At 42.7% G+C, this 17,162-nt stretch overlaps 1 protein-coding gene across 1 annotated transcript in view; it reads right to left on the bottom strand.

Moving 5' to 3' along the window:
* Positions 1-17,162, bottom strand: part of LOC104077817 (contactin-4-like) — a gene marked incomplete at its 5' end in the record, with an annotated part of 75,151 nt that overhangs the window by 36,325 nt on the left and 21,664 nt on the right. Inside the window, 1 exon segment of the mRNA XM_009579190.1 lies at positions 2,949-3,076. Within this exon segment, the coding sequence (XP_009577485.1) occupies positions 2,949-3,076 (128 nt within the window).

The raw sequence follows: 17,162 nt of genomic DNA, 5'->3' as shown, positions 1-17,162 counted from the left end.
TTAGCACCAACCAACAGAACAAACCCAAACCACAATCTCACTGGTTCGGAAAACCACCGAGGTTCACCAGTTCTGACAACAGCATGTTAATACGCAGCCCTATGGGCACCTGTCAGAATTTCATATTTTTTAAGCTGTCTACTCATGCATAATATGAATATTTATTCATCCCTCTCTGGTTGTTTGCCAGAGATTTATTTTAAGCTCCTTGGTTCTGGTGTAACAGATATTCTCCTCCTCCTTCCATCCTTGCCTACACTGTCTTTGACACTGTCGGCATCCCTCCCTGAGAGAGAAAGAAAATTGAAAAAAAAAAAGAGAACCTGCAATATTAATGGAAGAACACAGGAAGGTTAGAAAAAATGTCTTTTGACCTTCACAGTTTTTTACTCAATGACATAAGACGAGTTAGAAAAGAATATAAGCATATCTTAAGGTCAAAAAACTCATCAGCTGATAAATTAGTCTTTTTGTACACCACAAAACTGAGTTAAAGTAAGGTATTCAGTCATATTTCCGTCAAAAGTTGCCGGTGTTTTACTTAGGGCAGAGAAACTCAAGCATTTCGGTATAAAATACAGTATTTTACACAGTTCATTTGGAGTTCAGAATAGTTTCTGCTCTTTTATACTTTTTATGGGATAGACTTTGAAATTGCATTTCTCAGTTTGCTGTTAATATCCACATCTTGGGCTTAAGAGTTTATTCTCTGCTTCATGCACATGTGTCGCTCCCATTAATGCTAATGGAATTGAGTTAAAACGGAGCACTGAGGGAGAAAAAAGTACTTGCTAATCCTTTATAACCTTACCGCAAAGAAAAGCGATTTGTAAACCATGTGAACCCAAAGATCAGGTACAATAGCTGCTGACTGTTGTGCGCAGAGTTAGGGGCTATTCCTTGGGTACTGCGAGGAAGAAAGGATAAACCACGAATTACAGAAGCATGACTCTTCAATAACAGAAACGAAACACAGACCTATTTTCAATGATTGGCTTTTTTACGGTGGTACAAGCGGTCCCTGAACCGCAGACCCCGATTCAACCCCCTTGGTGCCCTGCACCACTCCGAAAACCAGGACGACCTCAGCTGTGCCCAGCCTGGAGATGAAAAGCCGGTGCCTCCTGCCGTGAGCACGCACCACCCGCCTGCGGTCCCCGAGGAGTCCAGGGAAGGACATTTGGGCTCTGTTTACCATTTTGCTCTCCAGTTTTGCTCTGGGGCAGACAGTTGCTGATAGACCCTTTTAATAATAAACAAGGTCTTTTTCACGTTTGTTTTGCCTGAGCACTGCTTTTTTAACTATTTGCTGTGGGTGCCTCCTTAGGACAACACAGATTAAGAAAAGGCAGAGTCAGCTCATACAGAGATCTAAAGCTGATCTTCATTTGTCTCTATTTTTGTTTGCAGGGACCGACGTGGGCATGGGCAAATGCCATACAAGCTGTTCCAATCAACTCCAAACCTGAAGAACTCTTGGTTTCAATATGCTACAGCATTCCTTTTACAATAAATACCTGTAGAAGATAGGAAGGGATAACAGAGCGCTCCACCCTGGGGCTGCTCTGTTGGCCCCTTGGCGTACGGGAAGCAGAAAGGTCAAGTGCTATGAAGCACAACCCCAGAAACATCCCATCTAACTACAAGTACCCCACTGGATAGCTAAGGTAGAAGCAAACATTTTGCTCAGAGAAAACCTGCTGCTGTACCACTGTCACCTGCAGTTTGTAACTAACAGGGGCTCACCAGCTTTATCAGCACTTGCCTGATCCTGGCATTACTTGCTGAAATGTACTCCGACTATAAAAACCACAGATTAAAACTTGCATTGAAACATTTTAAAGTATTCCCTGTGTACCATAAAAATAATTGATGGGGAGAGCCTCTAACTGAATGCTATCCATCAATGTCAATATATGGGAGAATTAAAACTGACAGCATTAGAGCTTTATGATTGATTTATTGCTTTGTAATCAATCTTTCCTGATTTGTTATCCAATATAGGTTTTTCCCCAAATAAGAAGGAGATGGAGAGCGACCGTAAGTGTAATAATCTCTATATTCATTGCCTATAACAACTCATCAGACATCGGACTACTCATAAGCAGGCCAAAAATTAGTTTAAGACATTTGCCAGTGTCTCTTATTGTTTATCAAATTATCACTTTAAATATTTTTGTCAAACGTTATAGCTTTTACAAAAAATATTTGACAGGAAAATTCTGAACACACATGAATAAACACTTAGAATTCCTGAAATGCAGAAATTCAGCCCTGGATAAGAAATAATGAAATTAAATCAGAGTTTGTGCTATGACATTGAATTGCAAGGGTGAAACTCTTGCATCATTCTGCAACAAGACAAGATGTATTAAAGAGTTTGGAAGATTTAAAAAAAAATAATAGAAGTTTAGGAATAACAAGAATAAATGAAGTTGAACTAGATAAGACATGTTTTTAAAGGACACCATCTAATCTCAGCATGCTGAGGGCAACATTTCTCCACAGGTATGCCATGGCTTTATGCAAGTCCTTTGCAAAACTGAATCTTAGGACACAGCTGGCTGCAGCGACAGCAAATATTTCTCAAGCATGATTACTGGCCGTTGCTAGAAACAAGTCATAGAACAATATGGACTAGGGACTTGGCTTTATATTACAATTCCCATATCATTTGCAGTATAATTTTAAACTACGTGTGAAAACAAATGCATTAACTTGCTGTAAGCACCATCAGTCAGTGCGACCACGGACACCTTCTTGCTGTTAACGTTGCCTCCGACCCACGAGGCTCAGCAGGTTTCTGAGATGCAAAAGACACTTTAATCCCCCTGGGCTCCACTTGCATCAGCATCAAAGGGGAAAGATGCAGCATGCATGGGCCTGCTTGGGACGCTCTTAGATGCTAAAATGGAGTATCAGTCTCATGCAATAAAAATTGCAATTACCTTTCACAACCAAGCTCCCCGTGCTGCTGGCTGTCCCAAAGCGGTTTGTGGCCACGCAGGTGTAACTTCCCGCATCGGATTTGGTGACGTTCACAATCCGGAGGCTCCCATCATCCAAAACAGTGATTCTGGAAAGACAGCAGACACAAAAGTTATGTATTTTTTAAGTTAACATAAAACTCTTCCGAGTTTGCATTAATTATTGATAGTTTGAACAACAGACAGTCCATTGCCTATTACAGAGGGAGTTTAGCTGACAGAAATCTCTCAGGACACAATTCATAAATACTGCATGCAGCATTTACAGGAGTTTTCTGTCTTTACTTGAGGGCAACTTTAATTTACACACCAGCAGCTTGTGTAGGTTTTACACGCATCTGTACTTTGATATTCAGCACTCACCAAGACAACCCTTGCAACATGTGGTACGCAGGCTACATCTAAAAATCTCCACACTCGCTGTTTAACAATGTAAAAGCTTCTGCTGAACAGATGCAATGAAGCAGGTGTTTCATTGCTGCTTTTTTTCAAGAAGGCTGATGGCTTTTCAGCAAGGCGACCATGCTGCCAACCTTCCCCTCCACTCTTTCCACCTCTCTGCCTGCAGTATAACTCAGCCTATGGGGCTTATCTGCAATTGCACTTGCAGGTTAAAAAAGAAAAATATCCTATTTCATTCTCATCCCCTCCCCATCATACGTACTCCCCGTCAAAATAGTGGTGTTATCTGCAGTGGTACACGTCTCTTGGAGGGCGGGAGGCAGGCGAGGACAGCATGTTAATTCCTGGGGTGATCCCCGGCCCCTCCTCTTGCACGAGGGCTGCACTTCAGGCTTGCCTTGTTCTCACAATTAGCTTTGTCTCCTGTTCCATTTTCTTCTGCTCTAAGTAAATGGAAACAGAAAACCTGATCCTGCCCAGTAAATTCCATTGAAACATGAATGACTTGTGCCCTGTGGAGTTATAATCGAAGGAGACTCCACAAAAACCTTTCCCCCAGCCTAATATCACCTCTTTTAGCAAAATACTTGGTTGTCTGCTCAGTATCATGTCTTGCAGCACAATTTGCTTTCTCCTCTTCAGCCACGTTCAGACCTGCATTGAAAATCTTGTATTAATTCCTGCCTTCTCCTGCTCAATTATTTCCCAATCTAACTGATTTGAAAGAAAATGAAGAAGCCTTCCTGCATTCTTAACGCCAATCAAGCTCTGTGCAACTGGATTGAGAAATTAGGAGGAAAGAAACTTAGCAAACAACACTTGCCATCGCAGAAGTGCTCAGATGGCACTTCCCACCTGAGAAGGCTCTAAGAAACAGACTGCATGAATCAGCATGAGCCTTTTCTTGCAGCCATGGGACAGCACTGAGGCAGCTGAATCAAGTACCTGCGTGAGACAAGGCATGAACACAAGCACGAAGGACATCTGCCCACGCCAGCCGTGGGGCTCCCCAGGCTCCGGCCAGCTGCAGCCACTGGGCTGAACATGGTCTCCAGTGAGACCCAGGAGACATCATCTCACCTAAGGGAGCCAGTGCGGGTACCTTTTGTCATGCCACGCTCTCTTGATGGGCACACATGGGCTACTCAGACCTGCTTCAAAAAATGGGACAGTTTGAATGTCTTTACAACGACGGTACCGAGCGAGGAGGAGGAAGATGGTGCAAGATGCTCTGACAGCAGCCACTAAATCTCCGTCTTGGCTAGCCTCTCCCTGACCTGCTCTTGCAACAGCACAACAACATGCAGGCCAGCTGGCAGAGACCAGGGACAGAGGTTATACTTCACACATCAGTAGCAGTGATATTAATAGAAGTTTCTCAACTGGCTTATAGGTCTCTAAATTGTTGCAGTCAGTAACATTCACTACTGTAATTTATTTTTGCAGGAGTCCAGTGCCATGTATTTGCTTCTGTAGGACTTGCTCCAGCCCAGTAATTGGAAGAGAGTAGTATATAGCTACTTGTCTCTTATCTTCACTGCTATGTTGGCACAAATCAATGCACGTATTACATTAAATGTGCACTGGAGCACAGGACTTGCCACACTGGCCTTCAGTGCAGGAGCCTGGGCAGCGGCAGCACCAGGAGCTCCCAAGGAATTATTTACTGCTGTTATCAATTTCAGGTCTTTGGAAACAATAGTGCCTTTCTGAAAGCTGACGGTGCCCTTGGCATGCATTAAAATTCAAATCAATATAAACGACAGAACAAGCTCAGCAATATGCTCCAGCTCAAGAAGGACCACCCGGCTCCAGCACTGCCCCTGCCACACTCTGCCCTCACTCCCTCAGCATTTTTGCTATTCCAAAACATCCAGAAAAAAGTGATGTTTTAGACTATTTCTGTACAGTTGAGATTCTATTTTTATTTATTTATGCTTTATTTTTAGCCATATGGTTGAAACCTCTTTACTGGATAATCTCTTCCATAGATAATTTTAATTGCATCTGTTGATGAAGCCAGCTTTAATTTCAAATTCTAATGCCTTTTCTATCTCTGTCTTTCTCATGCTATTGGTTTCCTTCTAAGTCGTCTTTATTCCCAGTGTAAAATTAGTTTGTATTTAATGGGGACTGGATCGCTCTAGAGACAACCTTTGGGTGAGGACAGTCAATCCACCATTGACTTTGGCACATCTCAGGGAGCTAGTGCTGTCTCTATTTCCTTCCATTTCTAAGCTGAAAGCCACAGCCGGCTGGCTTTACAATTTGAGCACAGGGGCATCCTTTAACTCTGGTATAACGCTGCAAAGAATTCAGGTGGGACTTGCACCAAGTTCTCCAAACCCAATTCCTGCAGAGGCTCCAGGCATGTTTAATTCTCATCTGGTAACTAAGTAATTTCCTGCACACTCCTGTAAACGACCAGCATTAAAACTGACAAATAATCGTGCAAGTCAACTGAATTTTTTAAAAATGAAACAGACCATTAAAACCTTACTGTGACTCATTGATTAGGAGGCCTTATGGTTATGTGGCTCTTTTTGCTGAAGGTGCTTTTCTACACTGAATGTTTTGTCCTCTAATTTGAATCCAATGTGTTCAAAGTTAAGAAGTAATTATTTTAACACTTTGAAATTTATTACAGTTATTTGAGAAAGTAGGAAGGACTTTCACTGATTTTGCTTATTCACAAATTTTCTTTGCAGACATAACTGCATTAAACAAGAGGAGAGGCTCATTTCAGGCCACCGAGGGTTCTCAAACTGCTAATTGGCTTGAAAGCAAACATCCCTTCATCAACCACTTTTAGCAATTTGGTTGAAAAAGTTCTTTCAAGACACAAAGTTCAAATTAAATGAAGCACTGTTCAGTATGCTTTTTTCCTCTTCTGAAATACACCCCCAGAATGTTTTCTAATAAGATGCCTAGGACAACATAAAAATAACCCACAGTTCCGATAAACATGTGAATTACTTCAGAACAGAGTGCTGGTTGCTGAGTATGTACCTCTTTAAACCACTACAAACTCAAAAAATGAGCTATTGACTTGCTATTGAATGTTTTGGGTTCCTTGATACTACTAACCAAAACGGTGTTAACATCAATTAAAAATGTAAATCTCTTCTTGTACAGGTTAATGCAACTGCTCTAGTGCTAACCTGGCTCATGGTCACTGCTACTACCAGAGAAAAATCAAAGAAGATAAATATATCCATCTGAAAAACAAGATGATGTAAGACAGTTTAGCATCCTTATATAAAGGTCGTTCATCTATTTTAAACATAGCATTTGTAAGACAGAATCTGTTGGTCTGTGTCGTCAACTGGAGATTTCAGGTCCACAGAGAGCAGAGACACATCTGAAATTAGGAGATAAAAGGATTGCTTGTTTCCTAAACCGAAGCTTTGGGTTCCACCCCAGGAAGAGTTGACCTTGTCAGTGTTTTGATCAAAACTCTTCTGGGGACAAAGGACCTTTAAAAATGCTGAAAACATTCCTCCCTAGCCTTCCTTGCCCATTTTTTTTGCCACTGCAGCAGCAAACGTAAAAAGTTGCAAGCTGAACACTTTGCGTTACCCTAAAGAAGCGTCTTCCAAAACTGACAGGCACACAGTTTGAACAGCAGCTTCTTGTTGATGCTGCATGCCCAAGGACTGCACGTGCCCTTTGCCAGCTCTGCAGGAATGGAAGTGTCCTAAGGCATTTGTCTATTTGGTTGGTGTGGACCTTGAACAGTATATGAAGGAGAAAGATGCGTCTTCATGGATGAAAAATAACTAAGTCTGTGCTACAGCTGCACAGAGCTCTGCTGCTATTCAAAGACACCCAAGCCACCTAGAAAGGACCCACCTTGGCATCATGGCCACATCAGCACGGCCAGCTGCCTCGATCAGTGTAGCAATACTAACTTACCCAGTGCCTCCAGCAGCTGCTGGAAATGGACTGCAGACCTGAAGCAGTATAAGGAAAAATAGCAATGCATGATCATTTTGGTCTGATCTATTAGCGCTTATTTTTCAGCTCATGATACATCTGCCATATCTGTTAAGTGGCCCATCAGCAGGTTATGTTACGTCCAACGCCGAATCGAGCACAATAGATCTGATTCATGTAGCTCACCGCAGCATTCCCCACTGCTGGGCAGGATTCCCAGGAGCAGATAAATATTTCTCAGTCAGTAACATATGCATTTAGAGATAGAAAATGTCCTGTTGAGATCAGTTAAGAGTTTTATCACTGACTTCCTGAAAATGAGATCAAGCCCTTATTTGGAATAAAAACGATGACTGAAAACTCCAAAACTCCCAGAGCACATCATAAAACTGAGTATCAGTAACTACCTCCAGCCCAGCTCCAAGGAAATCTGACCTTCGGGTGTCTGACTGCATCACTTGCATCTACCAAAACATGCGTACGACCTGCTGCTCAGGTTTGACCTCATGCTTTGACAGAATGTTTGCTTAAAAATCCCAGACTTACAGTATCTACTGTAACATCTTTCTCTGTTGTTTAATTAAAAGAAAATCTATGCGGGTCCAGGAACCAAATACATCAGCACTGCAGAGCCAGGGTGAAAGCCTTTGCACGGACAAATAGCAGGTCCATGCGCTAACCTTTTCCTTGCAAATTATATTCTAACTCACAAAGTACACACATCACCGATAGAAGATCTGCACCAGAGAGATGATACTGCAGGTATCCCTCAATATATTCTTCTCAGCTTGCCCTCTATTTTTCTGTTCAGCAGATGGAAACATGTGGAATATGAATGGACTACAAATGCAGCGCATATGGCAGGTTGTGTGTGTGACGGTAACAGTTACCTTCCCGAGGGACGCAGCACGCAGGCGGGCAGCAGAACTACTGGACTGCAGATTAGAGCTCCAACGTTTCTTTGGAGCAAAGTGCTCATAATTATAAAGTGACTTTTTTTTCCTCTCAAATGGTTTTATTAGCACTGCTGCAATGAAATAAGGTATGTTGCTTCTTATCTGATAATTTTAGCATTTTAATTTATAAAATACAAGCGTAACTACACTTGCTTTCACTGTTGATTAAACACATGCACCTGAAATATTTTGTGCTTAGCCAAGTGAGTATTTTAATTTTTTTTCCCCCCAGGAAACAATACTTAGGATGTCCGATCCTTTTTCTATTTCAGGGAGAAAAGATGTCTTAGAGCAAGCATTTAAATGAATGTCAGTTGGAAGAAACACACACTGAGAGCAATTTGAGATAAAACTACCATTGATCCCTTCATGTACAGCCTTTGTGGCAGTGGCTGACGTGGCTATTGAAAAGAGGCTGTCGTGCCAGAGTTCTTCTAAGAGATAATCCGTCTTCTGAGAGAGGATTTAGGTTAAATGTACCTGTGAAAAACAGCGTATTTCAGACAACATGATGAATGGCCTATTGTCCACCCTCCGGAGCCTCGCTTGGGCTGGGGGGGTTGGAAACAGAGGAAGAAACCAAAAGCATGAGACAGACCAGACTGCAATCTCAGCGGTGTATTTGCTCAGCCTTTTCCCATAGTTCATAGGCAGGAATATCTAGAGCAATTTTTAGCCTAACAGCAACTTTGCTCTATGCCACAACTCTACTGCAAATGTAAATGATTCCAGGCATTATTTATAAAATTATTTCTACTTCTATCACATGTCTTCCTGGCAGTTTATTACCTTTTCAATAATGCTTCCCATGCAATGAGGCAGAGACTGGGATTATTAAAACGATCTCATAAAAGCAGTATTGGCCATTAGGCTATTTCAGGAAAACACAGTGAAATTTAGAAATACTCACAGGTTTGGCTGAGAGGGAGGATTTACTGCCCAGAGCACAGCCCTCCCCGAAATCAGGGACACCACTAACGAGTACCTGCTTGTCACTTGAAGAATGGGCTGGTTTGGAGTATGGTCCACAGCTAATAATTTCTGTGGCCCTGGGATGCTGTCTTCTCATGTGACTACAACCTTTACGTTGCGTAAATAAATAACAGTAAGGTCAGAGCTTTCTGCTTCATGACATTAATCCCCATTAAAATATACACCGAGGTCAAAGCCAGCTTCTTGGGGGCTTCACTGAACACCCTCAATGGTCCCTGGTGTGCAGGGAAGAGAGGGCGCGGGGAGAGCCCTGATCCTAACCCCCACCCAGCACCTCATCATGCCATCTGAGACTTCCTACACTACGTCAATACTGGCCAAAAATGCTCAGCATACCCCCATAAGCAGACAGAACTTTCCAGGCTTAGGCTTCACCCACATCCTGTTACCCCAGATGTTTCTGAAAATGGGTGTGAAATGGATGGTGTCTGCACTGCCACCAACGTTGGACACCAATGCATCCTGAGGGCTGTGGTCAGGACAGCAATATGAGTGAGGACAGGACAAGTGGGGTCCATGTCTAATGGCCGTTAGGATAAATCCGAGTGAAACGCAGGATGATACTGCTTGATTGGCATTACAGTGGTTTCCATTTGATCATCCATCTAAACTCACACCTGATGTGGACAGTCATACTGCACAGGCAGTTTTCTATGCATATGCAACTTCTTGTCGAGGACCTGTTAGTTTTGATTTAGATAACCACCTACAGCTGCTTCGGTACTTATTTGTCTGTAACTACTTGTCTTTTCATGGTTCACAGAAAAGCCTGAGCTAATTTAGAGCCTCAGTCAAAGCCCATTTAATTTAGTGCCTGTCTTTCTCTTGGTGAAAGCAGGCATTAGATAAGGCCTTCCTTATCCATGACAACTGGCAGGTCTCTCAACAGCAAACTCCCTATAATTAATTTTCAGGTAAGAACTATATTTGCTCAAAATAAACCGAGGTAAAATCCTGTTCCATTGAGTTTAGTAGAACATTTCCCACAAGCTTTGCTGGAGATGCATTTTAAAAGGAGCTAAAGAGCCTGAGGAGCCTCCCACAATTTTCTTTTTCAACAAATTTTTTATCTGCAATGACGGAGCAGTCCAAATAAATAATACTGCATCCAGCCTATACTAACATCTATAAGCACAAAAGCTGTGTTTTGTCATCATCCTCCCTTTTGCCCGTAAATTTTTCAGACAAGTCTGGAAGTGACAAAACCTCGTCCCAAAAGAGTGGGGTGGTGGGAGGGAAGGAAGGGAGCATTTACAGCTATTAGAGACTTCATGTAAATTGTTTGAAGATGCCTAGAGTCATAATTCAAATATAAAAATATCCCTAGGTTACCTAGGAAGAACAGTTCTCTACAAAATCTCTTTCGTAAGGGATGCTGATAATGGGGAGAAACAAATGAAAACCAAACACAAACACTGCTAGGGACCCTGAAGGAAACGAGTAGGCTGTGGTGAATTTCAAATAATAGAAACCTTTTGCCTTCTCTCCCTTACTGCTCTTTTTTCGCTACACACAAAATTAAAATAAATACAGTAAGAAAGACCATGTCATGAAAACAAATATTTGAGGAAGCAGATCTGAGTAAAGCAAAGGAAAGCTTGTTTTTACAACTTTCATTCCTGAGACATGAGGCAATGATAATTTGAGCTATCTGGGAAGATTTTGTGAGTCTGGAAGGGTCCAATGGTGCAAAGAGCCAATTTTCCATTGATTTTGGTGGGAAATGAAGACCATCCCCCATGGGAAACTGCCCTTTTGACAGAGCTCTTCAACTTCGCAGTTTATTTTTACAGACGAAGTTGGCTGTTTGCCATAAACCGGGAAAGCCGCAATGGCACCGTGAAGGATGGGGATGCTCTGCACCCGCACCGGCAGCCTCAGGACTCTTCCCCAGGAGCAGCTCTTGCTGGTGGCAGTGGAGAGGCAAAGCACACTTGCAAACTGCCCGGTGGAAGGCCAGAACGTCCCTTTATGCACAACTACCTACCCAGAGACACGCTGCTCCCCACAAACTATTCTCTCGCACTCAGAAGCGACGTGAATCTTGTGTATAAAGCAGCAGGTGCTGTGAAGCCACTACTGCATTCAGTCTACCTAATGTTTGGTGAAATATTTGCTATGCTCATTCTTTCCGGGCAGTGACTATAGCCAGAGGCATGGAGATTAAGTGACTTCTCCCAGTCTATGAAGAGGGACAGTGGAAATCCGAGGAATCAAATTTGGAAGCGCAGCCTCCAGCCACCATCGCCAGCAACTCCTTCCCCGACGAGGACAAGCCACCACCCTCTACCTACAGCAACGCTTCAGAGGTTTGGAGAACATGAGCATTAAAGGGAACTCCACTGCAGCTCATAAAAATTATTCTCTTATGAGAAAAAAATCCGTGCAAGATTTTCTGTGCACCAGCTGCTGACACAAACCATTTCTGGAAGCATTCGTGAGATTAGAGCAGAAGCAGTAAATGCATTCTCAGCTTATTTGTTCCAGCTGATACCACCCGAACAGAAGCCTAAAGGCATAGTCTTTCAAATGTAACACACTACTTCCTCTAGTTTCAACAAAAAATGCCCACAGTACAAAGATAAATGACCCACTCCACTTGTAATTGACATTAACATAGATTTGCAAGATCCAAAGACACATTTACATTACTTAAAACGATATTTAAACAATCATCAAAAATATCACCAAGTCTGGTAGGTTGTCTAAAAAGTTCATTAGGAAACCTTTTTCCCCCGTAGACGTATAATTATTTCCTTGGATTTTAAACATGTGTTTCTTAAAGTGTGGCCCTAACTGTAAAATCATTACTTTTTTGCTCTTAAACATGAAAATATCCAAGAGAAGAAATATTTGATAATAGCCTTTTTCTTCAAAATGCTACAGACTTACTAAAATCATTGTTACTATTTTCTTCAACTGGAGGACAAGTATGAACCAGACATCAATTTCAAATTGCATTTAGGAGACTAATTGCAGGCATTTCTTTTTGAAAGCATTGGCTGCAGTGTGTGCTCACAACGGAGAGAAACCCGCCTCGCTGCTGGGAGCCAGATCCTGCCGCCTCCGACACAACAGCACTGCGGGGAGGAACTCCTTCTTCCCTGGAGCGTCTTTACAGAGAGGTGGAAATAATTTGTAGCCGTACGCACGGTACCTAGAGATAAATTTAATAATCATGAAGATGAGACACCTCAAGCAGGAAAAGCAGCAGCTGTTTAACAGGACACAGCGAGTGACAGTGTTTCTGTTAAAGATGTGTAAACACGGGACACGTCTTACCATGCCCTGGAGGTCTGATGCCTCTGAGATAGGGCGCTCTGGATGCTTCATCCTCAACTTTTGCCCACCTCTGCAAGCAGGGCTCTACTTTTAAAATTAACACACAAGCCCCAAGGTAAAAGCCTGTTGACTTCTCTAGGTACCTTGGGTCATAGCAGCACCGCGAGTTTGGTCAAACCACGGCTGGGCTGCGGTCACAAGCTTGTTCCAGCAGCAGCAGTGGTAGCAATGATGTCCTACATGTGTATCACTGAGTACTACAATAACACCACGCTGAAAGTAATCTGCTGGGAAAAGGGGAACAGATTGCTGATGTTACAGGAGACTGTGTCAAGGTGTGAGAGAGAGTCTCGTTTCTGGAACACCAGCTGAAACTTGGCATAGGTTGGGATTGCATTCATTGGCATCTCAAGTATGCTCGACAACAGTTTGTGGCTGGTTATAGGAAATAATTTCCTAGCTCTACAGGAGCAGATAAATGAACGTGCAAATTTTAGGGATCAGCCTAATTACTTTACACATACAGAATAAAACAGCACTGAATCTGGATTCTAAATATATCTCTAACCCTTCTCAGGTAACTTTTTGCTAGAAACATTTGCTCAAGAACAGAAGGAAAAGACAATGCAAGAATGAACTGGAGTCGCTGACTTACTATCAATGCTGAAGAAAGGTTCAATCATCAGGAAGCTGCTAAAGTGAAACAGATGGACAGCTAAGCTTTGTGGAGATACTATTTATAGGGTTATGCATACAAGTATACAATAGATATCTCAAACTACAAAAGCAACAGGATTTATTATCTTTGCCAGATACACACAAAGAAAAGACAACAGGTCCATGTAACCATCCTTAAGAAGCAAGGAAAAGTTAGTGACCTACTCCTAAAGAGAACTAGGGCAAAACTAACTGGTTTTCACCAACGGATTTCAGATCACACAACGCATTTCAGATCAGTGGTTTTTAGTGTTAGCACACACTAAACTACAAGTATTTACTGTTGAGTTGAAAGACCCACAGCCACGACGAGCTTATGTTAAAACACTGTGATACTCCAGAACAACACAGAGCTAAAACCAGCTTCTGCTGCGAAACAGTCCATGAACACGAGGCCATCAAGCCTAGGACAGCTGCTTTCCAAAACCTCTGACCATTGAATCAAGTGGTTTCCTGGTTCATTTTAGTTCTCTTTTTGCAGAAAACTGGTTAAAGTAAGTTGACACACCAGCTATTTCAGATGTTCCAATGAAGTAGAGCCATCTTCTGCCATTGTCTTTGAAAACTAAGATGAATGCTGCATTGTCGATTCAAACTTCAAACAGCTATTTGCAGGGTGTCATTTTTCATTTTGCCTAGGCAGGATGTAATGAAAACCCGACAAGTTATTGATGGTTTGGTTACCTGTCTGCCTTAAAGAAATTGCACAGGTGCTTTATTTAAAAAAGAAGACAGTCAACACAATTAATGCAAAACAATGATAGGAAGCATCCTTTGAGGTTTCATTTTCTGCTGAAGTGTCACTAGACCGCGTGTCCAGAAGCCACTGCTGGCAATTCATCTCTCAAGTAATCAGTATAAAAATATTACCATGGTTTGTACCCTGGCACCAGACTGGGAAAGATGTGCTGTCTGTCCTATTGCCATTTTCTTTCTGGCTGTTTAAAGTAATTAACAACTAATTAGGAAGTTTGAGGCAACAAATAAAAAATTGGAATTTATACAACTTTTTAAGCTCAAGACACGCTGAAAGAGTAAGAGAAAAGCCTTTCTTCTCTTGTCTGATTTCACAATTTTTCCTTCTCAAAATGACATAGCATCGAAGTGAATATGTTAAAATTCCCGTTACAGAAATAATACCTAACTGAGGGGGCTGTAAATCAACAACCCTTGTGAGGAGGTCCTTAGGATGTGAACTCTCGAGAAAACCATGGCTAACCTCTTCCAGAGAGAAAAGTCTTTCTGAACGGTTTAGAAGTGCAGAAGACAACAAAAAAATCAGGTGAAAACTTTCTGCTTTTCCTTGGCCACAATCACTCCAGAGGGAGGAGAGACTGCTGCTTTGGGCTTTACCCTGTGACTCCCACCGACTTCGGGCCGGCCTGGGCACTGAGGACGGGACGGAGAGGCTCAGCTTCCCCCAGGACCCGACTTCAGCTTCCTCTCCGAAGCAGCTGGCAGCCCCTGCATCGCGCGGTGCTCTTCTTTACGAACAAATTAACATTCACTGCCCGTATTAATAAGCCTGCAGGCACAGCTGTGTATTAACGTATCGAAGAGGCTTTTCAGCTACAGCTGCCTGGTGTCCCACAGCCCTGAGCACAGGGCTCCTGATCTTCCCCGCGGGCCCCGAGCAACGTCTCCTTCTGACGAGGCTGGAATTTCGGGGAGGCTCTGTTTGGGTTTTTGTTTGCGGATGGGCACAAAGCCCCGAGTCCTCATCGGACTCCCACTGCTCCTTCCTAGTCTCAAATCCTCATCTTCTTTTCAGAAATTACCAGGGCACCAGGACTTTCAAAACGGAACTCACCCTTCTAGATCGTCTCTGACTGTAGGCTATGGTGGAGAGCAGCAATGAAATACCTGAAAAAATCTGGACCTAAATTACTTAAATCCTGAAGCACGTAAGCCGGTTTTGAAAATGAATCGTGAGCACTTTCTGGAAGTTTCTTTCTCCTGAACAAGGTCCGAGTTAGCCGGGCAGTCTTTACACTTCCAAGTGGTTCTGTGACTGAACTCAATGGGTAAATACCACTATATGCTGCTTTTCTGCGCTTTTATTGGTTTTCAACTACAAAAAATAAAAAAATCTTCCTGCTTTAAGCAGTATGCCTTTGTGTGTGCAAGAGTGTGCTCATATATCACAAAGCTTGTCAAGACTGCAAGATAATGGGACCAACTGGGAAAATTTCCATAAAGATAGTGAGCATGCCTGGAGTATCTAGGTCAGATCCTGCTCTAACAAAGTGCACTATGAGAGTCCCTTTAGACAGAAACTTGTTTAATTAAGATAACAGATGTTGCTATTACACAAGTCATAGTGAGTGGCTGTTTAATTGGACACTTTCATATTCTTTGCTACCAGCACAGAACATCATTTGTTTTTTATGAATTTCTTTCCTTACAATTAAACTGTATAAACAATGCATGCACTGTATATTCATAGAAAAGAAACAGCTCTAATGATCTAAGGGCTTTACATGAACAAGAACGGAAGAAGAGCAATTTGTTTTGGGGCTTAAAAGTACAATTATTTTTCTCTCCTGGACTGAGTACATGTCTGGTGGCAGGGTAAATGTGACTTCCAATAGTTTTAAGAGAACATTAGGAATGAAGACCATTGTGTACATATTTTAAACGCTCATTATTTCAAGAGAATACACATTAAATTTTGACGCGTGCAAGCTCTTACCAAGCGCATGAGATAGCTGACAACACTGCCAGCCCTGCTCCCCTCCTCGCAGCGATGCCCAAAGCACCCCAGAGCAGGGCTCTCCCATGGGGCAGCCGGTAGAGCCCGCACTAGCCCAGACGTAAATGCTTCACCCCGCTGCTGTACCACAGCCTGTCCTCGTGCTTTGGCTAATCAACACAGCGGCGGGTGGCTGGTAACAAACCACAAGAAATATAGTATTTCCCTAAACAAAAGCGATCTTGGTTTTCCTGCACACAGTCTACGGCCGGGGAGCAAAGGAGAGTGAGCGCAGCAGGAAGCCATGGTAGACCAAGAGACTGAAACATGACATCTCCCTCATCTGCTCTTGAACCACGCAACACTACAGCTTCACCTCTGGGAAGTGACAGTATGTCTCTCTGACAGACTGATTTCTAAAGTGAAACACTCTGTGAGAACTAAATAATTATTACCATTATGGCATGTAAATTAAAAGTAATTTCTGTGAGTCCAAAACAAGGACCTGAGAAAAGAGGAGAGACTTGCAGGGAAGTGATGCAAATCTTGCCTTACAAAGCAGTGCCTAACAACTCCTTCTAACGCTACTCCAGCAAAATCATTCCGCGCAAACAGCAAAATATCTCCCTTGACCAATTCCATGAGAAATTTTCTTAAGATACTCTAACCAAATGGCCTCTGGTGGTAAGTTATTAAAAGACATTTCAATCTGTGCAGCGGAGTGACAAAACGCCCCAGTTTGTCGACGCAGATCACGGGACCAGTCTCGGCTCTAACGTTAAACCCCAGCGCTCCCACGGCCGAGCCCTCGGATGCTGCGCACCCGTGTGACAGCACCTGCAGGTGTGTTGGGCTGCAACGTTGTTTTTTAGTAGGCTATGGAAAACTGTATGAAAATTAAGGGAAATTTAATTTTTTTAAAATGAACTGTTTTAAATTAACTGCTGAATTAACTGGTTTAAATTATTTTTAAAATGGTTCCTGATCTATAGTTCAAAGAGAATTACAGTTCCATTGCAGGACGTTCCTCCAACAGTTTGGAGCGTGGGAGCAGCTGTGACAGAGGCTTATTTTAATTTCAGCTGGCAGCGCTCTGCGTAGCTCCAGGATTTGTCTCTAATCACGCACAGCCTGATTCTCCCTCTTGCACCCAGGAAACCTGAACGAACAAGCCAGCGACTACAGGGACTTCTGATT

Source organism: Fulmarus glacialis, unplaced genomic scaffold (genome assembly GCF_000690835.1).
Source record: "Fulmarus glacialis isolate BGI_N327 unplaced genomic scaffold, ASM69083v1 scaffold6966, whole genome shotgun sequence".
Lineage (NCBI taxonomy): Eukaryota > Metazoa > Chordata > Aves > Procellariiformes > Procellariidae > Fulmarus > Fulmarus glacialis.
The sequence above is the reverse complement of the archived record's forward strand: the minus strand, read 5'-3'. Positions and strand labels throughout refer to the sequence as shown.